Source organism: Stegostoma tigrinum, chromosome 47 (assembly GCF_030684315.1).
Source record: "Stegostoma tigrinum isolate sSteTig4 chromosome 47, sSteTig4.hap1, whole genome shotgun sequence".
NCBI classification, from domain to species: domain Eukaryota; kingdom Metazoa; phylum Chordata; class Chondrichthyes; order Orectolobiformes; family Stegostomatidae; genus Stegostoma; species Stegostoma tigrinum.
Window position 1 is genome coordinate 668,472 of NC_081400.1, and position 25,145 is coordinate 693,616.

The following is a 25,145-nucleotide window of genomic DNA, read 5'->3' on the forward strand; positions in this document are numbered from 1 at the left end:
ACTCCCCCAATCATCACCTTCCACCCCTCACCATCACCATCATTCCCTCACCCAGCAATCATCCCCTCCCTTGCCAACCATCACCATCACCCTCTCCCCTGATTGTTACTCTTCCCCCAACTATCACTATCAACCCCTCCCCCATCCATCACCCCCAACCCATCGACCATCACCATCAAGCCCTCCCCTGCTGACCATCACCATCACCCTGTTTCCTGACTGTCCCCCCCTCCCCTATCACTATCACCCCCTCCACCCACAAACACCCCCTAAACCTGACCAACCCCATCCCAAACTCTCCTCCTGACTGTCACCATCCTAGACCCTCACCCGACTGTTACCATCCCAGACCCTCCCCCGACCGTAACTATCCCAGACCCTCCCCTGACCACCACCATCTGAGACCCTCCCCTGGCTGACCATCCCCATCCCAGACCTCCCACTAACCATCACAATCCCACACCTTAATGACTATCTCAAACTCCTAACCTCAACCTCCAAGGCCACCCGCTCCTCACAACATCCTCCCTGTCTCCATGCACCCTCCAACAATCACCTCCCCCTTCACACAACCTCCTTCAATGGACAGAACCCTGTGGACATATGGAACCTGTAATGGGTACTCTCAGATGCATAGAACCAATTATATGTGCATTCTCTCAGCATATGGAACTCTTCAGGGTGCCTGCTCTCCGAAATACGGAACCTTATTTTGGTTACAGTCTCAGGACTGTGTACACAGACACTGCTCCAGCTGGATCCCCAACCACCTGGGCAGCTCCAACAGAACAATGCATAAAGCTGCTATTTACCATGCCACTTTGACCGCCATTGCTGTCTTAGTCTCCCTGCCACCCTGGCGACTGATGTTTCTGGCAGCCTCCACCACCTCTCGTGCTGTCTTGTGTTCACCGAGACTGAACTCGTGCACCACTGTCTCTGCATACTGCAGCACTCCAATCTAAGGGCAGGAAGCAATCACAACTTCAGAAAGACGTCACTCAACCGTGACCAAATGTTTCCCTCGGCCTGTGGTAAACACTGGAAAACCTGAAGCTCCATGTTTGTCCTAATGAGGGAAAGGGCTGCAGCGTTAGCCAGAAAGTAGATTTGCAATGTACACAGCAGCAGTACGACCAGCACACTGGTTTACAAGTATTCTAGGATTTCCTCAGGTTTTCTCAAATTTTACCCCATTAGGTGTACACACAGCAGGCATCGACAGTCCCTGGCACAATGCCAGTGCAGAAGCCCAAACGGGCTGGCTGGACATTAAGCAGCCGATTTAAGGTACCACAACTACGCAGCCGGGATAACAAAGTCCAGTAAAACCTGGTTCATATTATCTACACCACAACAAACAAAATTAGAGTGTACAACATAGCCATCACAGCGACATGCTCATCACTCCTCCCTCATTTTGTACTCCCTCAAGCACAGCACAGTACTCCCTCCACACTGGCCTTCTGACTGTGCAATGCTCCCTCAGCACAGACCCTCCAACACTGCCTGTTCCCTCAGCACTGACCCTACGACAGTCCCGCTTCCTCAGCACCGACCCTCTGACAGTGCAGCGCACCCTCAGCTCTGACCCTCCAACAGCGCCTATTCCCGCAGCATTGACCCTACGACAGCGCCTGTTCCCTCAGCACTGACTCCATGACTGTACGGCGCTCCCTCAGCGCTGACCATCCGACAGCGCCCACGCCCTCAGCACTGATCCTCTGACAGTGTGGCAGTCCCTCAGCACTGACACTCCAACAGCACCTGCTCCCTCAGCAATGACCCTTTGACAGTGCCCATTCCTTCAACACTGACCCTCCAACAGTGCCCATTCCCTCAGCACTGACCCTCCGACATTGCCCATTCCCTCAGCACTGACCTTCTGACTGTGCATTGATCCCTCAGCACTGACCCTCCAACAATGTCCACCCTCCAAATGCCCAGCGCTCCCTTTGCACTGACCCTCCAACAGTGCAGCGCTCCTTCAGCACCGAACCTCTGACAGTGCCCACTCCCTAAGTGCTGACTCCCCCCTATAGTTCCAACAAGAGTGACTAACAGGATTGGCCAATTGGTCCTTTTAGCCTACTCCACCATTCGATATGATCATAGCTTATTACTCGACTCAGTCCTCTTTAGTTCAATGAATTACATCTAATTCCTCTTGAAAAGATTAAATGCTTTTCCCTCAACTGCTTCCTGTGACTGAGAATTCCACAGGCTCACCAGTCTCTGGGAGAAAAAATCTCTCCTCATTTCAGTCCTAAGTGGCCCTCTCCATATCCTTAAAATGTGACCCATGGCTCAGTACTGCCTGGTTACTGGGAATATCCTTTCTTCGTGAGAAATGCATTGGAAATGCTGTTCTGGATTATTTGTATTTCTGGACTGGGGCTTGTGCCCATGGCTTTCGAACTCAGACAGAAGTGTTACCTGATGAGCTGTGACTGACACCTGGATGCTAAAACTTTTGAATAATTGCAACCATTTGTCATATTTGGAGAAACAGAACCTCATGCTTTACACCGGACTCTTGCTGTGCGATGACAGTTATTCAGCAAGTCATTTCCCAATGAATTTCTACATTTGTTCTAACAGCTATGCTGCAAGAGTCTAATAAAAAGAACTGCAGATGCTGTAAATCAGGAACAAAAACAAAGTTGCTGGAAAAGTTCAGCAGGTCTGACAGCATCTGTGAAGGAAAAAACAGAGTTAACATTTCGGGTGCAGTGACCCTTCCTCAGAACTGGTTTAAGGATATGGAGTGGGATAGAATTAGTTCTGAGGAAGGGTCACTGCACATGAAACGTTAACTCTGTTTTTGCCTTCACAGATGCTGCCAGACCTGCTAAGCAATGATGCAAGTCTCTTGATTGTTTTTCCGAGGACTGGGACCCTTACACAGCGAGGAAGAGATTGCTGTGTCATTGAGGTCTTACAGTTCTTGTACAGGTAAAAGGTCACTTTCTATAACCAAACTTTCAAGGTCTGGATTTTAATTTTGCTCACAATAACATACAGCTGCGAGTCTTTTCCAAGTCTATCTTTACTTATTTATGTAGAAAATGGGAGGGAAGAGGAAATACCTGTGGTTTTTGTAATTATACGCATCAGTTTAAAATAGAGCCAATATGAAGAGGTCAACGCCCAGCTGTTAGTTCGGCTCTGGCCCCCTCCGCAGTGAGTCCACAAGTGGCTAATGCGCCAGTGGGGTAACTATTCCTGTCAGGCTGTCCAGACGGTATTTCCACTCAATGCTGGGGTATCAACTGTGATACCAGAGCTGTGTAACAATTGCCATCCGCACACAATGGCTGAGAAATGCATTGCACACTCTCAAGAAAATTTAAAAATGTGGAACATTAATGGGAGCGAAAATAGGTTTAAAAACTACAATGAGAGTGGAGTTAAAAACTGGAGGTGGAGGGGGTGAGGGTGAGAACAAATACTGGAGGCGGAAGGAGTGAGGGTGAGGTTAAATACTGGAGGCAGAGGGAGTGAGGGTGAGGATAAATACTGGAGGCGGAGGGAGTGAAGGTGAGGTTAAATACTGGAGGTGGAGCGAGTGAGGGTGAGGTAAACACTGGAGGTGGAGGGAGTGAGGGTGAGGTTAAATGCTGGAGGTGGAGAGAGTGAGGGTGAGGGTGAACACTGGAGACAGTGGGAGGGTGACGGTGAACATTGGAGACAGTGGGAGTGAGTGTGAGGGTGAACAGTGGAGACAGTGGGAGTGAGGATAAGGGTGAATACTGGAGATAATGGGGGTGAGGGTGAACATTGGAGACAGTGGGAGTGAGTGTGAGGGTGAACATTGGAGACAGTGGGAGTAAGGGTGAACACTGGAGATAGTCGGGATGATGGTGAACGTTGGAGACAGTGGGAGTGAGGATAAGGGTGAACACTGGAGATAGTGGGGGTGAGAGTGAACATTGGAGACAGTGGGAGTGAGGGTAAGGGTGAACACTGGAGATAGTGAGAGTGAGGGTGACGTTAAATACTGGAGATAGTGGAAGTGAGGGTGACGTTAAATACTAGAGATAGTGGGAGTGAGGGTGAACATTGGAGACAGTGGGAGTGAGTGTGAGGGTGAACACGGGAGACAGTGGGAGTGAGGGTGAACACTGGAGATAGTTGGGATGAGGGTGAACATTGGAGACAATGGGAGTGAGGATAAGGGTGAACACTGGAGACAGTGGGAGTGAGGATAAGGGTGAACACTGGAGATAGTTGGGATGAGGGTGAACATTGGAGACAGTGGGAGTGAGGATAAGGGTGAACACTGGAGATAGTGGGGGTGAGGGTGAACATTGGAGACAGTGGGAGTGAGGATAAGGGTGAACACTGGAGATAGTCGGGGTGAGGGTGAACATTGGAGACAGTGGGGGTGAGGATAAGGGTGAACACTGGAGATAGTGGGGGTGAGGGTGAACATTGGAGACAGTGGGGGTGAGGATAAGGATGTACACTGGAGATAATGGGAGTGAGGGTGACGTTAAATACTGGAGATAGTGGAAGTGAGGGTGAGGCTGCTCTGTCTGTAAAATGGGTTTCGAAGCTTCAATGTTCACTGCTCTGCTCACAGCAGTTCTTAATGAAAGGTTTGCAGCAGGGGTGTTTAAAATGTACTGATTCTGTGCAGTTCTGTAGCAGGTAGAAAAATGGTGTAAAAATTACAGCAGCAAACAATTCAGTGACTCCGTCTAGAGTGCCCAGAGTGAAACAGAGTGATGATGAAGGTTTTGGACTTGCCTGTATCTGCTTCGGACCAATGTGGAACTTGTTGAGGACATTACTGAGGAACCTCTGTACCTCGTACCAAGGGTAGATGCTGTTTGACCCATCCAACAGAATGACAATGTCCATGGAGATGCCACAGTCTGAGACAAAGGCAGAGTCCGTTACAGAGATACAGATAAAGGAATAAGAGAGAAGTCAAGGTTCACTGTGCTTACCAACCTTTGTAAACCTGAAATTCCAGCACATTCAGACCCCTCTCCCTAAACTCAAAGGTCCTGCTCTGAAATCGTGAGGGTGATATCAAAGCATCACAATCCACATTGCAAGCTTTGTTACCAAGCTGAATGAAAGGTTGCAATGACAGAGTGCTTTCCATGACCTCAGCTCATGCAGCCGTCTTCTGAAGTGCAGTCACTATTGTACTGTAAGAAATACAGCAGCCAATTTGCACACAGCAAGCTCCCACAGATTATTTTCGCAGTGAGGATTTAGGATTAAAGCTTGCCTGGCCAAGCATGGAGAACTCCTCTATTCTACTTTAAAATAGTGCCATGGGATCTCTTACATCCATCGAAGAGGGTAGATAAAGCCTCCATTTAAATTTTCATCCAAAAACTCAGCCTTTTGACAGGCTTGCATTAAACAATCGAGGATCTCGGGTGGGACTTGAACCTACAACCAGAAGCAAGAATTTTCCTAACTGCGCCCTTGCTTACATCTAATGGTGATGGTAACAAGGTTCTAACAGGAAGAGAGAAATCTGACCAAGGTACCAGAGGGTGGACAGAGCCCTCTGAGATAACAGTCTGTACCAACTAGGGTGGCTCCATCTTTCTGTTCCAAATCCTGCAGCCAATTTTGAAAAAACACCTCTTGTAAAGAAAGCCCAAAGTAAAGCATCTTCATCCTGACCATGTGTTGCTTGGTGTTATCACAATACCTTGGTGGAGTTGGGGAATGGTCAGATCTGCATGGTTAATAGAAGCCCCTTTTCCTCTTCCCAAAGCTAGCAGGAACATAATGAAGACACTGCTCATACCTTGTGCAGTGGGTGCAATGATCCCTGAAGGCTGAAACTTGGAACTGATGTTTGTACAGATACCAGTGTTGTAGATGGAACTTCCACACTTCTGTGACCAGAGGGGAGCACACACCTGGAATTAGAGGTCGAGAATACCTGGGTTACTGTGATCAGTTTCTGTCTCCACTTTGTAGACAGGAGAGGGTGCAAAACAGGTCTGAGCACATTGGTGATAATGGGCAATATGTTAACATGGATAAAGGACTGATTAGCTAGCAGGAAGCTGGGAGTACTGATTTCCTTTTTGGGTTGTCAACCTGTACCTATAGAGTGTTTCAGAAATGAGTGCTGAGCCCGCAACAATTTACTATCTACGTCACTAATTTGGATGAGAGGATTAAATGTAAGGTAGCTAAATTTTCTGATATCACTAACCTAAGAAGGAAAATACATTGCCAAGAGCAGGTAGAGGGTCTGCAAAGATCCAAGTTAAGTGACAGGGTGAAATATTGGTAGATGGATATAATACTATAACAGGGGAGGATTGCCAAACAAATGGACCCAGCAGTACAGATGCACAGCTCCTTCAGAGCGGCATCATAGGTAGACAGGGTGATGAAGAAGGCATTTGGCACATTAGATTAGATTCCCTACAGTGTGGAAACAGGCCCTTTGGCCCAACAAGTCCACACTGCCCCTTGAAGCATCCCACCCAGACCCATCCTCCTATAAACAACTCACCCCTGAACACAATGGGCAATTTAGCATGGCCAATCCACCTAGCCTGCACATCTTTGAACTGTGGGAGGAAACCAGGGCACCCGGAGGAAACCCACACAGAGATGGGGAGCATGTGCAAACTCCATACAGACAGTCGCCCAAAGCTGGAATTGAACCTGGGTCCCTTGCGCTGTGAGGCTGCAGTGCTAACCACTGAGCCACTGTGCCACCCTACATTGGTCAATGCATTCAGTTGGGACTAAATATTGTGGCTGTACACAACATCGGTAAGGCCCCCTTTGGAGCTGTGCATACAATTCTGGTTGTTTTGCTATAAATAGGGGGTTGTTAAACTAGAGAGGGCGCAAAAAAGATTTACAAGGATGTTGCTGGGGCTGGAGAGCGTGAGTTACAAGCAGAGGCTGAATAGGCTGGGGATATTTCTCCTGGAATGACGGAGGCTGAAGGGTGACCTTCTAGAGGTTGATAAAATCATGAAGGGTGTCGATAGGATGAATAGAAAAGGTCTTTTCCCTGGGTGGGGGAGTCCAAAACTAGAGGGCATAGGTTTAAGGTGAGAAGGGAAAATTTTAAAAGGGACCGAAGGGGCAACTTTTTCACACAGAGGGTGGTGTGTGCGTGGAATGAGCTGCCAGAGGAAGTGGTGGGGGTGGGTTACAACATTTAAAAGGCAGCTGGATGGATACATAAATGGAAAGGGCTTGGAGGGATATGGGCCACGTGGTGGCAAATGGGATTAGGTCACATTGGGATGCTTGGTCACCGTGAATGAGTTGGTCTGATGGGCTGTATGACTCTATGTGGATAACTTTGAACTTGTCCATTTTGGCTATTATTTAAATGGAGAAAGATTGCATGATTTGGCAATATGGAGAGAACGGGTTTCCTGGGACATGAACCACAGGAGCTGAGTATGCAGGTACAGCAAGTGATTAGGAAGGTGAGTGGAAAGTTGCCACTTATGGAAAATGTAATATAAAAGTAGAGATTATTACTGTAACAAAAACAAAAGTTGCTGGGAAAGCTCAGCAGGTGTGGCAGCAATTGTGAAGAGAAATCAGAGTTAACATTTCAGGTCCAGCGACCCTTCCTTTGAACTGCAGTAATGCAGGGCACTGGTGAGACAACATCTGGAACCTAGTGTACTATTTTGGTCTCCTTTTTTGAGTACAGGTATAATTGTGAAAGAAGCCGTTCAAACAGGGGTTACCTGACTCATTCCCGGGATGAATGGTTTATCTTTTGAAGAAAGGTTGAACAGTGTGGATGCAAATTCATTGGAGCACAGACAATTGTGGACGGGGTGATTTTATTGAAACATAAAATAATCTGAGGGGACTCGACAAAGTTCTTCCTGGGAGGATGATTTCTCTAGTTAGGGAGACTAAAACTAGGAGACATCCTTTAAGAATGAGTGTTCTCCCTTCTCAAAGAGGGGAATTATATCTTTTCTCACTGTCTTGGGTACATCCAGTGTGGAACTCTTCCCTGAAATGCAATATAGGCTGCGTCACTGAATTTACTGAAGGTTGAGGTTGATAGATTTTTGATACATAAGACAGTCAAGGGTTGTAGGGAATAGACAGAGATGTGCAGCTGACAACACAAGCAGATTAGCCACGATCTTATTAAATAGTGGAGCAAGCTTGAAGAGCTGAATGGCCTACTCCTGCTCTTAAGTCCTACGTTCCCATGCATTCACTAGAACTCCAACAGAACTAAGAGGTTTTGCTCATCAGGAAAGATTAAACAGCCTGTAGCTCTTGGCCACAGAGTAAAGACTGAGGAGTGATTTGATAGAGGTTTTCAAGGTTATAATTTGTAGGGATGACTTGGGGAAGATATTTTCTATCAGTACATTATCTATATCAGGTTGATCTATCAATCTCAGTTCCTTTAATAAGCATAACTATCAGATTCTTTACCAAACACCTCTTATTTAATGAAGATACAATAACTGATACAACAAACATAGTCAGTAATATGGAAGTATTTGGTGTCTTTGCTGTATATGACATAAAACACACATACTCACACTCTCTTCAGAAAGAAAATGGATTTCTCTCTGCAAAGTTTCGCATTTTAAAAGAAAAACATTTTCCAATAACTAAAGTTATGCTTAAAGACAAAACATTTAAAACATAGAATGTTCCGAAGTCTGTTGTTTTGCCACGTGTGACCAAGTCCCTTACCATACACAGTCATCTCTGGATTTTTGACAAACACAGCTTGCTCAGGAAATACAATACCGACAGTTCCTTCAAACATCTTTCAGAAGAACAAACGGATTTCATCTTGAACACAGCAAAGGGAGTTTTTTCAGCCGTGGGTGAGTTTAACTGAGCAACCTTTCCTAACTGGCTTTGAGATTCCAACTACTCCCAGAATGACCAAAGCACTCTCCAAACAGTCACTGTTTAAACAGCCCCAGCAGAGTTAGCAGCTATCAAGTCGTATTCTAAGAAGCCTTGTTTACAAAACTCTCCAATAGCCACAGTGAACTTACACAGCTTCTTTTCAAGAAATTACTCCAGATGTTTCAACAAAATTTGAAATAAATCCAGTTGTCCACAATACTTCAATCTGAAGTCCTCCAAGTAACACGAAATATAAAGTGTCTTCAGAAACCTATGCAATACAACATATAAAGTGGAGGACAGGGAGAGATCTTTCTTTAGAAAAGATAACGAGTGTAGATTTGACAGGAACCTGCAAGTGCAGCCCATGGTGAAACTCAACACAGGAAACAGTCCAGGGGATAGCGAGGCTGAGAAGGCCAGGGGGCTGCGATCTCTTCTGCAATAAATCCAAAAACCAAATGGTATCCTGGTGGTGAATATTGCTAAATGTTGGTTCTGAGATCAATGATCACTATGACTGGCACTATCATGGGCCTTCAACCAGCCTCACATAAGGCCCAGGAAACAGGACCAAATTACAGGCATCATGCCATGCAGCTGTTTACAGGAGAGAAAGGAACTAATTGGAACAAGTAGCCAGGGAAGAAAGATGTTCCTTATCCTGGAGAAAAGTGGTGGCATTTGGTTGGCATGTTTTGGCTGCTTTTATTCAGAAATGTTGACCTTGGGATTTGGAGGAATGATATTAAGAAGTGCTGCTGGACAGCTTGGGGCTGGTTGGGCTTTTGCTTGAGATCACTGCAGCTCGTAGACTATTACTATTAGTCTAGGTTCGATTTGAAACCAAACATGATCAGAGACCAGTGAACCTGCTTACCATGAAGCCCTGGGAGTTACGAGTCAGTGTCATGCCAAAGTGTGTGTTCTTCATGTCATCAGAGATGTTTTTCAGAGCTGCCACCCCTGCAGCAGTATAGACAAACAAAAGAGACATCTATCATTGAATAGAGAATAATTGAAGCATGCTGCTCCATAAATATATGTTCACACTCATTAAAACTAAGCACCACACCAGAAATTACACCTCACTCATTAAGGACTACCCTCACCCTTCAGGGCTTTCGGTAAAGTCATGTTCTTGATATTTTGGAAGATCTGTTCTGGGAACAATGTCCCAGGCTGTACGGGATTATGTACAAAGTAAACTTTCCCTCTCTAACGACCCCATCAAATACTCCCAGGGACAGGGACAGCACGGGGTTAGATACAGAATAAAGCTTCTTCTACACTGTCCCCCATCAAACACTCTCAGGACAGGGACAGCACCAGGTTACATATATAAATGAAGCTATCTCTACACTGAGATAACAAGGTGTAGAGCTGGATGAACACAGTAGGCCAAGCAGCATCAGAGGAGCAGGAAAGCTGACATTTAGGGCCTAGAGCCTTCTTCAGAAATGACCTTCTTTTCTGAAGAAGGGTCTAGGCCCTAAATGTCAGCCTTCCTGCTCCTCTGATACAGCCTGGCCTGTTGTGTTCATCCAGCTCTACACCTTGTTATCTCAGATTCTCCTGCATCTGCTGATCCTACTATCTCTTCACTGTGCCCATCAAGCACTCCTACAACAAGTACAGCGCCCTATGCTGCTGACAGATCTCAGGTGATGTTAATCTTGGTCCCTCACAATTGCATCTCCCCTCAGCACTTTGAGTCACCAGCTGTATCTTTAATGGTGGTTTTCCCAGCCTGTCCCCATGTTGTGATTTCAAAGTGATTGAAAATGTTTTACCAGAGTTTAGCTTCATGCAGTTGGAGCTCCTTCTGTTCGATATGTTACATCGATATATGTCACCATTCTTGTTCTTGGCAATGCCGTCCCGGGGGGCACTGACCAGTAACCTGGTAACACAAAGGTTAAAAACAACACCACAGTTTGGCTATTACTTGTAGTCAAGCGTTTCACAAAGTATTTAAGAATATAATGCATAAGAGTGAGAGTAAGCCATTCAGCCCATAAAGTCTGTTCTGCCATTCAATGAAATCATGGCTGATCTGATAATCCACAAGTCCACTTTCCTGTTTTGTTTTCCCATAACTCTTGGCTCCTTTACTGATTAAAATCTGTATATCACAGCCTTGAATATACGCAACAAACCAGCCTCAACAGCCCTCTGATCAAAAGAATTCCACTGGCTCACAACTTCTGAAAGAAGCAATTTCTCCTCATCACTGTCTTAAATGTGTGACCCCCCTCATTCTGAGATGAAGTATTTTGGTCATAGACTCTCAGACAAGGGGAAACAATCTCGCTGCATCTACCCTGTCAAGTTCCTAAGGGAATGTTTCATGCAACCTCCTGGACCAGTTTCTGTTACGTAAGAGTAAGAGTGTGGGGTGTCTAAGGAGAAATTCTCCAGAAAAAGTCATTGCTTATCGATCTGGTCAGTCACCTCCAGGACAGGAGGGGGATCCCAACCCCAGTGAGGGTCAGCACCTTCAAGAGAGGGACCCCACACCCCACTGAGAGTCACCCCCTTCAGAAGAGGAGGTGCACCCCGTACCCCAGTGAGAATCAGCACCTTCGGGAAGGGGACCCTGTACCCCAGTGAGGGTCAGCACCTTTGGGAGGGGGACCCTGTATTCCAGTCAGAGTCTGCACCTTCAGGACAGGAGAGGGACCCCATACCACAATCAGAGTCAGCATCTTTAGGAGAGGGACCCTGTACCTCAGTGAGAGTCAGCGCCTTTGGGAGGGGGAACCCCATACCCCAGTGAGAATCAGCACCTTCGGGAGGGGGAACCCCATACCCTGGTGAGGGTTAGCACCTTCGGGAGGGGGACCCCGTACCCCTGTAAGAGTCAGCACCTTTGGGAGGGGAACCCGGTATCCAAGTTAGGGTCAGCACCTTCCGGCTTAGGGGGTTACTGAAACTTACTAATGAGGGAAAAATAAGGTGCACTCCTGAAATGTGGCAGCGATGTGTTTTTGAGCTACCAGTAAACAACAAAAAATTACTGAAAATTGAATCTTCCTCATGAAGAGTCATTTGATGCCAAGTTCTCGTGGTAAACTCAAATAGCAGGGTGGTGACCTGGTAACTGCTCTTTGAACTAAGGGTTGTTGCCTATATTTTTTGCAACCCTCTCATTTTGGCTGTGGGCCTTTCACAGGTGGTTTGTGTTAGCCCTTGGTAATCAGAAGGTGTGATTTAATTTGGGGGTGTTTTCTGAGCAAGGCCTCAGAGGGAGGTGAGGCAAGGGTCTTACTTTGATTTCATTCCTCCCTTTTCTGTTTGTGATGAGAGTCCTTGAGTCATTGAGTTCCTAGAGTGTGGAAACAGGCCATTCAGCCCATCAAATCCACACCGTTCCTCCAAAAGCCATCCTAGACCCAATAACTCTGCATTTCCAATGGCTAACCCACCTAGCCTGCACATCCCTGGACACAATGGGGCGATTTAGCACAGGAAATCCACCTAACCCCCACCTAATCCACACATCGTTGGGCTGCAGGGGGAAACCGGAGCATCTGGAGGAAACCCACACAGACACGGGAAGAATGTGCAGACAGTGCCATCTCTAGCATTGTGAGGCAGCCGTGCTAACCACTGAGCCACACTGACCTCATATTCAGTTTTTTAAACCCCAATTGTACAAATACAAAAGCAAAGTGAATTTAATGCCTCATCGTTGGATGCGGATTGATTTAAAAGATCTATGGTTCTCTCTCTTTCTCTCCTTCTCCCTGTGGCCATTCCTCATCCCTCAATGTAATAGCCCACAGAGACACATTTGAGACAAGAACTAGGCATGTGGGGACATCACCAATAAAATGCCTGACTGGTCTCTCCAGTTCCAGTGCATTTCTAGCTTAAGTTCTACCAAAGCCCTAAAAAGAAAGGAAGATACATCAAACACGTTACATTGCTTAGTTCAACCAGACTGAGTTCTGTACACAGTTAGTGACTCAAAATTCTTCAAAAAAAAAGACATTGGGAAAGGTACAAAGAGATTGAAAAGAGTGGTGTCAGAGAGAGAGGTTAAAACCATCAGGAAAAGGCTGAAGAGGCTGAGGGTCTGTTCTCTGGAGAGGATAATGCTGAGGGGTAACCTAAAAGAGACAGTTTAAGAAAAGGTTTGGTAGCGATCGTGGAAGCACAATCCAAAATGAGAAGTCATAAATATAGCATTGTCAGTAATAAATCCAGTGAGAATTCATAAGACCATAAGACATAGGAGTGGAAGTAAGGCCATTCAGTCCATTCAGCAGCAAACAAAAACAAAGTTGCTGAAAAAGCTCAGCAGGTCTGGCAGCATCTGTGGGGGAGAAAACAGAGTTAACATTTCAGGTCCGGTGACCCTTCCTCAGAACTGAGTGACTGTAATAAGGTCAGCCAGGTAGGCCTCATAGAATAGGAGTTCCCTGATTGGGGCTGTTAATCTGGCTGACAGGAGCATCAGACATCCTGTTCACTCTGAGAGCTGGCTCTGGAGGAGGTGAATTAATGTCGAGGACTCTCCATGTGTAAATAAAGGGTGGCTTGGTGATGGGATACCAGCATTTGTGCAACTATTTCAGAAACTATGGGCTGAATGGCCTCCTCTTTCATTGAAAGTTCTGTGATCCTGTGACGTGTTGAAGAGAGGTATAAACACACGCACACACTAATTCTCTCTCACACATACACACAGACTCAGACACACACACACACACATAGAGACAGACACAGGCACAGGCACCTCTTTATAATGTATGAAAAATGCCTATGTGAGTGAGAAACTGGGCTGTTGTCTAACACTTGAGGAACTTATCCCAATGAGTCTCTATCCCTCTGCAAGAGGAGGGTGGTCTGTTCACAGAAAAACAATTGAGGGCAATGGTGCAGATGTGAAGGTTCTTCAAGTGAGAGATATGCGATGCAGACTTACGTGAGTCAGTGTAGGTATACTGCAGCCAACAATTCTGGGACTCTGTACAAGAAGAATTCTATCAGCAAAGGAAATGATATCAGCAGATAGCACTGCTGTCAGACTGCAACAGCTCAGCCAAGTCAGAGCTACTCTGTCCAACGCTTTTTCTTTTGAACAGTTTCAAATCAGCCAAGTAATGAGAGAAACAGATGAGAAACTGGCACTGAGCAAGCAGAGAGCCATTTGTGTTCTCTAATTGAAGAGACAAAAAGAAAATTTCAGACCTGGAAATCATATTCAACCCTTCCTGTTTTTTTTGTACAATCAGACATTGAGAATGACTCACTTTTGGAGTTAAAAATATTTTCCCCATTCTTTTTTTCCTCCTCAAAGTGATCCAGAGGCATTACTGACCCAAGTTCGTTCATTTCATAGTTATTGTCCTCTTTCTTACCCTGCCTGCACCTTTGAAATGATTGACAACACTAGCCTCCAACCTTAGAGAACTGCCCTTATTTATCATGGCTACAACTAGGAATTGGGACGTCATGTTGAGGTTGTACAAGACATTGGTGAGGTCTTTTCTGGAGTATTGTGTCAGTTCTGGTCACCCTGTTATATAAAGGATATTAGTAAGCAGGAGAGAGTTCAGAAGAGATTTTCTAGGATGATGCCAGGATTGGAAGGTTCGAATTATAAGGAGAGGCAGGAGAGGCTGAGACATTTTTTTACACTGGAGCTTATGAGGTTGAGGGACGACCTTATAGAAGTTTCTAAAATCAGGAGGGGCACAGAGAAGGCGAATGGCAGGTGTCCTTTCCCCAGGACTGGGGATTTCAAGACTAGGGGGCATATTTTTAAGTTGAGAGGAGAATGATTTGAAAAAAGACATGAAGGACAGTGTTTTCACACAGAGAGTGAAATGAACTTACAGGCAAAGTGGTGAATGCAGGTACAGTTACAACATTTAAGAGACATTTCGTACATGAATAACAAATGTTTGGAGGGAAATGGACTAAGCATAGGCAGGTGGGACTAGTTTAGTTTTGGATTATGGTCAGCATGGACTGGTTGGACCGAAGGGTCTGTTTCCTTGCTGCATGGCTCTATGACTCAATGACAGGGCAGATAAGCCTGGTCCCTTTTCATTTTTCTCAGTCATATTATCTAAAAACACAGAAGCAGTTTCCACAGACAGAATCTCATAGCAGCCTGAATAAGTGGGCTATAGTGAAAAGTGTGGCATAATCATGTGAGAAGCACAGTGGCTCAGTGGTTAGCACTGCTGCCGCACAGCGTCAGGGAGCCGGGTTAGATTCCAGCCTCGGGCGACTGTCTGTGTGGAGTTTGCACATTCTCCCCGCGTCTGCATGGGTTTCCTCTGGATGTTCTGGTTTCCTTCCACAGTCTAAAGATGTGCAGGTTAGATGGATTGGCCATGCTAAATTCCCCATAGTGTTCAGGGATGTGCAAGCTAGATGGATTATAGGGGCATGAGTCTGGGTGGGATGCTCTGAGGGCCAGTGTGGTCTTGATGGACCAACGGGCCTGTTCCCACACTGTAGGGATTCTATGAAAGTCCAGCAAGGATTATCTCAATGTTAGGAACAACTCTCGGTATCTATTAATGAAGGTCCAGGCACCAAGGCAAAATTTTCGCTAGGCAGTGGTGAGTTGTCACTTCAGAGCGAATATTGCTAATTTATGACCTTATTAACTGCACATCTCACTCACTAACATGCAGTTTTATACACTGTCACCTGCTGCAAACAAATTGGATGCCAACAGCCATCAACATGGACGTCAAGGCGGGTGCCGAGTGTCTTCAGCTCACTACATTGGACACTGGCATAATAATCTCAGGGCACAGCCCACATCCATAGACAACTTTCTATCCACCACACTAATCCCCAACACAAGTAGCTCTGCCCCCTACACAGCCTCCTCAATGGCTAACTGTGAGACCTTCCTACCATCTGACATGTGCCTGCTCTAGGAACCCTCATGGCAAACCTACAATCCACTCAGGGAACCCTTCTGCACTACAGAGCTGCACTTCAGGCTGTACCAGTAGCTATCATTGTAATTCTGCTGCGAGGATACTGTGCACTCAGAACATGCACCCAGCTCAAGGAGTGCAGTGGCTACATCTCCAGCCTGATTGCCTGCTCAATTGGCATGCACTCATTTTAAGCCTAACCAGATGTTCACAACATCCCTACCCTCTCTTTTTTGCACTGCTCCCCCTCCGCCAGAGATATGAAGCTCCTACTACTTTTCTCTTGCCTTTCCATTTTGTGCAGACACAACGCCAGGGAGCTTTTCACGATTGCCAGTAGTTCTCAGTCAAGGGAAATGGCCTTCAGTCAGGAGCCCCTAGCACAGCAAGTTAAAGGCAATCTCTAAAACCAGTCTAGGGGTTTGGACACTGTCAGCTTAAGCGGTCAAAGTCAAGATCAGTGACAGAAAGCATTTAGCCCTGAAAAGTGTGATTGATGTGCTTTGGAAGAAGTAACAAGACAGTACTCAATGAATGGCAGAACACTAGGAAGCTCTGAGCAATAGAGAGATCTTGGGGTGCTTCTCCCTGAAGACATTGGGGCAGGCTAATTGGGGAGTTAAGAAGGCAAACGTGGCACCTGCCTTCATCAGTTGTGGCACAGATTATAAAAGCAGCAAGGTTATGTTGGAGATAACACAGTGTGAAGCTAGAGGAACACAGCAGGCCAGGCTGCATCTTCTTCTGGCATGCTGTGTTCCTCCAGCTCCACATTGTGTTATTTGGGCGGCACGGTGGCTCAGTGGTTAGCACTGCAGCCTCACAGCTCCGGGGACCTGTGTTCGATTCCTGCCTCGGGTGACTGTCTGTGTGGAGTTTGCACATTCTCCCAGTGTCTGCGTGGGTTTCCTCCGGGTGCTCCGGTTTCCTCCCACAGTCCAAAGATGTGCAGGCTAGGTGGACTGGCCATGCTAAATTGCCTGTAGTGTTCAGGGGTGTGTGGATTATAGGGGAATAGGTCTGGGTGGGATGTTTCAAGGGGCGGTGTGGACTTGTTAGGCCGAATGGCCTGTTTCCACACTGTAGGGGATCTAATCTAATCTCTGACTCCAGCATCTGCAGTGCTTGCTATCTTGAGGTTATGCTGGAGCTATACAAGACTTTGATCAGGCCACAGCTGGAGTATTGTGTACCATTCTGGTTGCCTCACAATAGGAAGGATATCACTGCACTGGGGATTCACCAGGATGTTGCCTGGGATGGAGCATTACAGCTACAAAGAAAGGCTAAAAAGGCTCGGGTTGTTTGCTTTGGAACAGAGAAAGCTGATGCAGGTGTTTAAGAATACAAGGGGCATAGACAGGGTGGATAGAAAGCAGCTGTTCCCCTGAGTTGATGGATCAATAAGGTGGGGTATAATTTTAAGGTGAAGGGCAAGAGGTTTAGAGGGGATTTGAGGAAAACCTTTCAATTCGGAGGTTGGCAGGGATCCAGAATGCCTTCCTGGGAGGGTAGTACTGGCTGCAAACCTCACATTTAAAAAGTACATGGGTAAGCACTTGAAATGTCATAGCATTTAAGACTATGGGGCAAGTGCTAAAAAGTGGGATTAGTGCAGATAGGTTGGCACAGGCTTGATGGACCGAAAGGCCTCTTCTGTGCTGTGTGATTCTGTGATGGGCAGCCTACCAGATATCTGGAGTCTTTCTGCCCTACTGTGGGCTAATGCCTCCTGGACTGAGACAGAGAAAAACAGAGAGAGAGATGATCTTCTATGGGAGATAGAAGTGGACTGTGCAGCTGTTATTTTTGGTGTTTGGTAGGAAGGTCTCACAGTTAGCCACTGAGGAGGCTGTGTAGGGGGCAGAGCTCCTTGTGTTGGGGATGGTGTGGTGGATAGCAAGTGAAAGAAGATGTGCAGGCAACAGTGAGAATAGTAGGGCATGACTCTTGGTAGTGGGTGGGTGGAGTAATGAGGCCGGGTGAGTGTGAGGTATCGGGGCAAGGTTAGTGGCACCAATGCTGGCAGAGAGAAGGTAATTTACCTTTCTTCCTACACTGCTGTGCATCTCTCTTGATGGGGGAGACTGTGTGATCTGGGTAGCAGCCTCAGACCTGGTTGGCATGCTTTGGGTCCTGAGGATAGTGGACATCTGCTTCTGCATAACCCTGTTCATGAGGATCGTGCCCACAAAGTGGGGCATCAATTTTCTCTTCTTTGTTATGAAAAGCGCAATTGTTAAGAACTTAGCATGGCAGCTCCAAATTAGATCTGTTTATGTGAATGCGTAACAGCCTTTTAATATGGTGCCAGCCCCACGAATGCCAGTTCATTCCAGGTTACCCCAGCAACTGCAAGTTGTTCTGGGTGTAACGACTGGTAAAATGAGGCTGGAATTGGGTGCCTTGGGCCAGGGTGGGTAGTTAATGAGGCGAGTTCAGTAAGGTACCGTGAGAGTTCTCTCTAGGCCTCACAGTGAAAAACTTTTCATGAAACAGGATGGAACTGACATTTAACCAAAATACTGTATGGTTCAGCCCTACATGTCTGATGATGACATTTGGTTCTAACTTACATCAATTCTCTTCCCATCTTATGTCTAAGAATTGCCAGGCTGCCCATCTAACATCCAGTGCTGATTGAGCGGGTGACTCATCCAATTAAGTATGAGGGAAAACAAAGCTATTTGCTACAAAATCCGTTCTCTGGTTTCCCTCTTCTCCCAGGAACCATAGGAGGCTGAGCCAGATTCTTCACATCCTTTGTGTCATTTTTGACTCCAAGATTCTTCTAACCACATATCAGTGCCACCTCTAAGGCCCTATATGTCCACCTCCCATCTCCATCTGTGCCTCAGCTCCTCTTCGCACTTTGTACTCTTCAGAAACTTGTAGACCACCTGCAACTCTGCACCAAGCTCACTTCACCCAGTAGTCAAGCAACATCTTTGTCTTAGGATTCCCATCCTTGCTGTCAAATTTTTCCATGGCATCAGTCCTCCACAGCTTTGTAATACTCTCCAGCCATACAACCCTCTCAGATTTCTGCAATTTTCTATTTGAGACCTTGTGAACATACCTGATTTTAATTGCTTCACTATTGATGGCTGTGTTGTGAACTGCCAAGTTCCAGAATTCTCTCCAAAACATCTCTGCCCTAAGTTCTCCTTTAAAATGCTCCTTAAAACCTACCTCTCTGACCAAATCTTTGATCAGCTACATTAGCATCTTCATTCCAAATCCAGGTGACACACCTTGTATTCCAAACAGGCACTACATAAATACAAGGCTTTCCTGTCATCCAACACATGTTGTTGTCATTGAATCAAGCCCAATCCTTCCTCATCCAACGGATTGACACAATCCGTCATACAGCAGATATGATCAGGAACAGAAACCGCAACTGGGTCACGAATATAGTTTACCAAACATCATCATTAGTTAAAGTTTCTCATTACTCCTACACTTGCACCTTCAGTGGCCTTCATGTGGTCCTCAATTTCTTCAATAAAAGGGGCAGCAAAGGGCTCCCAACAGGGTCTATAATTGGTCTTGCACAGAGAGTCTTCTGGATGCCAGCTCTAATCTCCATCTAGTGGTCACAGGATCAATTCCCCCCAGTCACCCAATCTGTCCCTGACCTTTGGCAGTCAAAATAAAGAGTGGCCAGTGAGCCTGGAAAAACTCAGTCAAGCGCAAAAGGAATGGGAGGGAAGTGAACTGAAATATTCTGAATATGAAACAGAGCACACTTTGCAGTGAATCACTTCAACAATACCAATATTACAGTTAGTGTTATACATGCCAGACCTGCTACTGAATCATAATGGGCCAGAAAAGGATTGTCTGCAATCTCTTTATTGTTCTGTTGACTGGATTTGAACGGAATCCTCAGTTTGTCTGGCAGCAGTTGCAGCCAGGAATCAGGTTCAGGAATCTGATTTCAATAAATGAATAAAGTGGGTTAATGAAAGAAATATGTTAAAGTTCGGGAACCAAGACACTGGAGATATGAAAGACATACCAAATGCAATACGCACAAATGTTTTCAATATTTCCCCTTGTGCTGACGTGTGGTATGGTGGAAAGAAATTGACTCAATATTTATTACAAAATTGCTGTCACAAAAGTACTCACACCATTATCACAAAAAAGGGATGTACTAGATAGAAGGACCTGCTAAGTATTTCCAACACTTTGCTTTTGTTTTGATTGTGTTACCTGTGTTACCCTATCATGAGCTGTGTCACTCCTTCCACAGCAAACATGTCTGGAGTGAGGCTTGAAATCGAAGTTTCTGGCCCAGAGACATGGCACTACAAACTACACTCCAAGATCTCCAGTATCTCTTTATACTCATCTCAGCAAACAATAAACAAATTAACTAAAGTACATTGACATTCCTTCAGTGTCATTGGGTCAAAATCATGGAATTCCTTCCTGTGATAACCCCTACAAGGCTTGTTGGGAATCACTAATTAATCTCCTTGTACAGCTTGTTGAGAGGGCTTTTATGGTACTGTGGTAGTGTTCCTAAGCCTCGAATAAGAAACTGGGTTCAGATCCTACCTGCTCCAGAGGTGTGTAATAACATTTCTCAACAGGTTACTTAGAAAAACAGGCTAAATAATTTTTAATAAGTAAATAGAGTTTGTTCAGTATGAATTCCTTGGTAACAGGCAATGGCCTGCCCAGCTGGAACTCACCACCTGAGCTCTTTATAAAGCGGACCAAGAGAGGGTTCTTATGGTGCAGGCGCAGTGGCAGTATCTCCATCTTTGAGCCAGGAGGCCTGGGTTCAAGTCCCAGTTGCTGCAGAGATTAGATTAGATTAGATTAGATTAGATTAGATTCCCTACAGTGTGGAAACAGGCCCTTTGGCCCAACAAGTCTACACCACCCCTTGAAACATCCCACCTAGACCCATTCCCCTATAATCCACACAACCCTGAACACTACGGGCAATTTAGCACGGCCGATCCAACTAGCCTGCACATTTTTGGACTGTGGGAGGAAAGCGGAGCACCCGGAGGAAACCCATGCAGACACGGAGAGAATGTGCAAACTCCAGACAGACAGTCGCCAAGGCTAGAATCAAACCTGGGTCCCTGGTGCTGTGAGGCTGCAGGGCTAACCACTGAGCCACCGTGCCGATGTTTGCTGAGTTATTACACCTCCCAAACAGCTTTGTAAATCTACCTATAGCAGGTCAAGAAGGCTGCTCAGCACCAACTTCTCAAGGGCACCTAGGGATGGATAATAAATGCTGACTCAGCCAGTGAAGCCTGCATCCCACAAATGATCAAGACTAAATACCTGCACACACGGCCTTAACAGGCACATCACTGTCATGTACAGGTAATCATTTATCATTTCAATCTACAACAATGGCAATTTTAATAGGCTGGCTTGCCTGACTCCTCTCCAGGCAAAACATATCATCCTCTTGCCATACTAACTAGTACATTCCAAGTTCTACTGTCACCTTTGCTGAGCTAGCTAATCTCAAGCAAGGCCAGTTTCAGTGGTGCAGAGACAAGGAGGGGATTTCAGTTAAGGTTCCTGTTGCCCAATCTTTTCTCCAGTAGTCCCTGCTGGAAACAGTGAGGTGGGGTCAGAACCAGGATTGCTGAGATATCCATACTCCAACTTTACTAAAACAGAGAGTAACTTACTGACAGTCACAGCCTCAGCACTCGCAAACACAGCACGAGCTGGACAAAGCACTGAAAGATAATCAGCACCTTTGTAACTGCTCCCCTAACATCAGCATCAACATTTCACACAGCAAGACAAAGTGACAGAGCAATTTGTTTTCTTGAAGAGGTTCTAACAGCAGCCAGTCGGATTCAAATTCTGTACCTTTACTCACTTGGTGTATCAAGATCTTACTCAGTAATAGGTCACCTTCCAGTCCCAGAAATTATTTTTGAACAGTGAATTAAGCGGATCGGTATCAGTGAGGTTCAGACAAGTGATGATAGCTGAAATGGAGTTGTACTGATTTCAGGCACAAACAGGAATTGAGCAGCAAGATGCAAGTCTCTTGGTTTATAAACAGAGGCATTCTTAAGTCATAGCAATAAGTGAAGCCAGGTATGATTTCACTAGCAATATTAACTGCATCAAACCTGAGGGGAGAGTTTATTAATTGAAAGTGGGCACAAATGTCTTGAGTCTGTATCTCACAATCTTGTGATACTCGCAGAATTATCTTCTCCCCTGAGCTGCTAGTTTTGAAAAGAGAGATTTCTTTCTTCTTTCCAGGTTACTCCTCTTCTGTGAACACTATCCATTCTCTTGCACTTTTCCTAAATTGTGATCTTTCATGTATCAGGTGACAACTCAGTACACTTTCCACAGAGTGTCATTTTGCCCTTGGCCAAAAGTGCACCCACGTGTAGTCAGCAGCGGTCAGTAGATATCGAATGAATAGTCGAACCTGATTAATTTTGTCCTCCCACATTTGCAATATAGAAAACTGGTCAGGGGCACATGTTTTGTATCCATTTATAAGGTTTCATATATATGATTAAAAAGCTTTGATAAAAATAAAAATGAGGTTGTGTCTAAAAAATTCAAAAATAGTTGGAAAGATTGGTTGAAAACCAACAGATCATCAAACTTACCATTTCTGACCCTCTGCTTCATGTTGTAAAACTTTATATCCAAACTGACTCTTCTTTGGTCCTTTGAAGATCCTGGCTTGCTTCACATTAATGTTGAATGTGTCACTGAGGCCTAGTAGAATAAATAATGGATGGTTAGATGCAGAATAAAATTTGTGCGGACTGCCCACCAATGACTCTTGGATCAGGTACAGCACAGGGTTAGACAGAGACTAAAGCTGTCTTTAATCTTTTGAAAGTAAAGTGCCCTCAATATTGTCCGCATCAAACACTCCCAACAACAGGGACAGCATGGGTTTAGATGCAGAGTAAAGCTCCCTCCAATCTTAAACTGAAAGGAAAAGCTCTCTCTAATTTTTTAAACTAAAAGTACAACTTCCACCAGATTGTCCCCATCAAATACTCCCAGGAGAGGTACAGCACAGGGTCAGATACAAAAGCAATCAGGAGTTTCTTTAGTACTCAATCAAAAGTTCCAATACAAATCAAAGAAGAGATATTAAAAATCAATAAAAGAATTCGTCAAATTACAGTCCCTCCCATCCCTAAATATTACAGCTCAGTTCTCACCAGTTTCACTGGTGCCCCAGTGAAATCCACCAGTTCTGAGGAAGGGTCACTGGACCTGAAACGTTAACTCTGACTTTTCTTCACAGATGCTGCCAGACCTGTTGAGCTTTTTTGCCCGAGTGATATCCCCTCCCTCAAACAGGATTACAAAATGAGCTGAGCGGATCCTTTTAGCATGCTGTGGTTTATGGCAATGTTGCTGTACCATAATTCTCTGTCACACTGTCTATATTACAACTGAATATACTTTACAAGTAACTATTTGGCTATGCAGCTCTATGGGACAGGTTGAGATGTGGCAGCATATGAATAAATAAAATTCTGTCTCTTTCCTAGATATTGAGAGGCACCTGTGCATTTTGAGGCAGGAGGTAACCATCTGTAATCCAGATGAGGGTCTTACACCTTCTGCAAATTCTCACAAACACAATGACACAAATGGGCTGGATTTTCAAGACCTCAGAAAGTATGAAACATCCATTACTTCTAAATCTCACCTGGGTATGGTTCATAACCAGTTCTCATCACTGAAGAAATGTCTATTGGGAGAGTTGTTACCCTTTCCCTCATTCAACTTCTAGCAATGGGTATGTTTTAAACAGAAGTTATTGTTTGTCAGAGGAAATTTACTGTTAGCAATTAACTTGGCAAGTTAAAGAGGTCTGCTAAGTTACAGGAAGTTTCTTTTGAAACAGTTGTCCGTTACTGTACTTAAGCAGCAAATCTCCTCAGGGATAAATAAACCACCTTCAAGCAAATGAAGATACAGAGCTTCTAATGTAAAGTGGAAGTATCTCTGACTACAAGAAACACTTCTTAAAAGAATATGTTCCTGCTTCCACATCCATTCCTCCCTCCTGGTTATCTTCTCTCAAGACATATTTAGTGTAAAGTTCAGGGACAGCAGCCAATCTCTGGCCAGGACAGAACTGTAGCTGAACCTGATTTCTACAAATGCATTTCCAGCTGCAGTCTCTGCACAAACTTCCTCTCACTTACTAAGGGTGGCCAACGGTAGCACCCTGGCTACTTCAGCTAATGCTGTGCATTGTGAAGGACTCAAACCTGGGATCTTCCAGTTTCTCAACGCAAACATCAAGCAGAGAGTCAATCTTGTCCTCATTCTCATCTAATATTGACCTGGAAACAACCAAGCAGGACTTACTGGAGGAAAACTTCCACTGGATTTAGGCAACAAGATCACGTGTGTCGAACTGGTAAAGGTAGCAAACTCTACATTAAGAAAGATTCAAATATGGGTCCTTCCTTGTCACTCAAGCTCAGTCCAATAAGTGGCAGTGAACTCAGTAAGTATGCCACCAAGAGGCGCACTACCATATCAGGTTTAAAGAAGAAAACTGGAGCCAATGATCTCAATGAGGGAAAGGTGTGCAGGCCAATGCATTGTAAGCTACTCTACTCAGATGGTCAAATAACAAAACCAGTGAAATTCATACTCTGGTGAGTGAAGTGTCTGTGTAAGTACTAAGGCTGGGAAACAAAATCCTCATGTGATTTCAAGCAAAGGAAGATTTGGAATGAAATGATAGCAGATTGGGGAAGGAGCACAGGGAATTCAGATATGAAATTATGTAATGATTAGAGTTCAGGAGGTGGCCATTCAGCCAGTTAAGTCCCTGCTGGCTTTCATCAAGGGTTACTATCTAATTCCGCAACCCTTGCCTTTTATCCACAGACCTGCAAAAGTTGTCGATCCAGGTGCTTATCCAATTTCCTTTTCAAAACCACAATCCTTGCTTCTACCACAATCTCGAGTGGTGCATTCCACATTCTAACCACTCACACCATACCAAAGTTCATACACATATTGCTTCTGGGTCTTCTGCCAATCACTTTGTATCACTTCTCTGGTTCTCAGCCTCTCTGCCAAAGAGAACTATTTCTCCCCATCAACTTTCTCTTGGCTCCTCATGAATTAAACATTTCTATCTTCTCTCTTCTCAGCTCATCCAATTTATCAGTGGGACTGAAGTCCCTTATCCCTGGAATGATTATGGTAAGTCCTCTCCAAATCCGTTCTCAGTTCATGGTCTTCCTGAGTTAGGTGCAAGCAGTCAGGTCACGGTTAAAATACCACATTTTTTTTATTGTTTTGGAAAACTGTGTAAACTAACAAAATATCATCCAGAGATACCCTTGGTGTTTATCATGC

The 25,145-nt window shown here is 45.2% G+C and overlaps 1 protein-coding gene across 3 annotated transcripts in view; it reads right to left on the minus strand.

Annotated features, from left to right (window-relative positions):
* The window catches only part of itga10 (integrin, alpha 10), a 99,952-nt gene that overhangs the window by 59,860 nt on the left and 14,947 nt on the right, over positions 1–25,145 (minus strand). For all 3 annotated transcript variants that reach the window (XM_059642935.1, XM_059642934.1, XM_059642933.1), the window contains exons 2-7: positions 22,403–22,514; positions 10,653–10,762; positions 9,740–9,825; positions 5,780–5,894; positions 4,753–4,880; positions 813–961 (exon numbers count right to left, since the gene is read on the minus strand). In XM_059642935.1, the coding sequence (XP_059498918.1) occupies positions 813–961; positions 4,753–4,880; positions 5,780–5,894; positions 9,740–9,825; positions 10,653–10,668 (494 nt within the window). In that variant the 5' untranslated portion in view covers positions 10,669–10,762; positions 22,403–22,514. The remainder of the gene's footprint in view (positions 1–812; positions 962–4,752; positions 4,881–5,779; positions 5,895–9,739; positions 9,826–10,652; positions 10,763–22,402; positions 22,515–25,145) is intronic.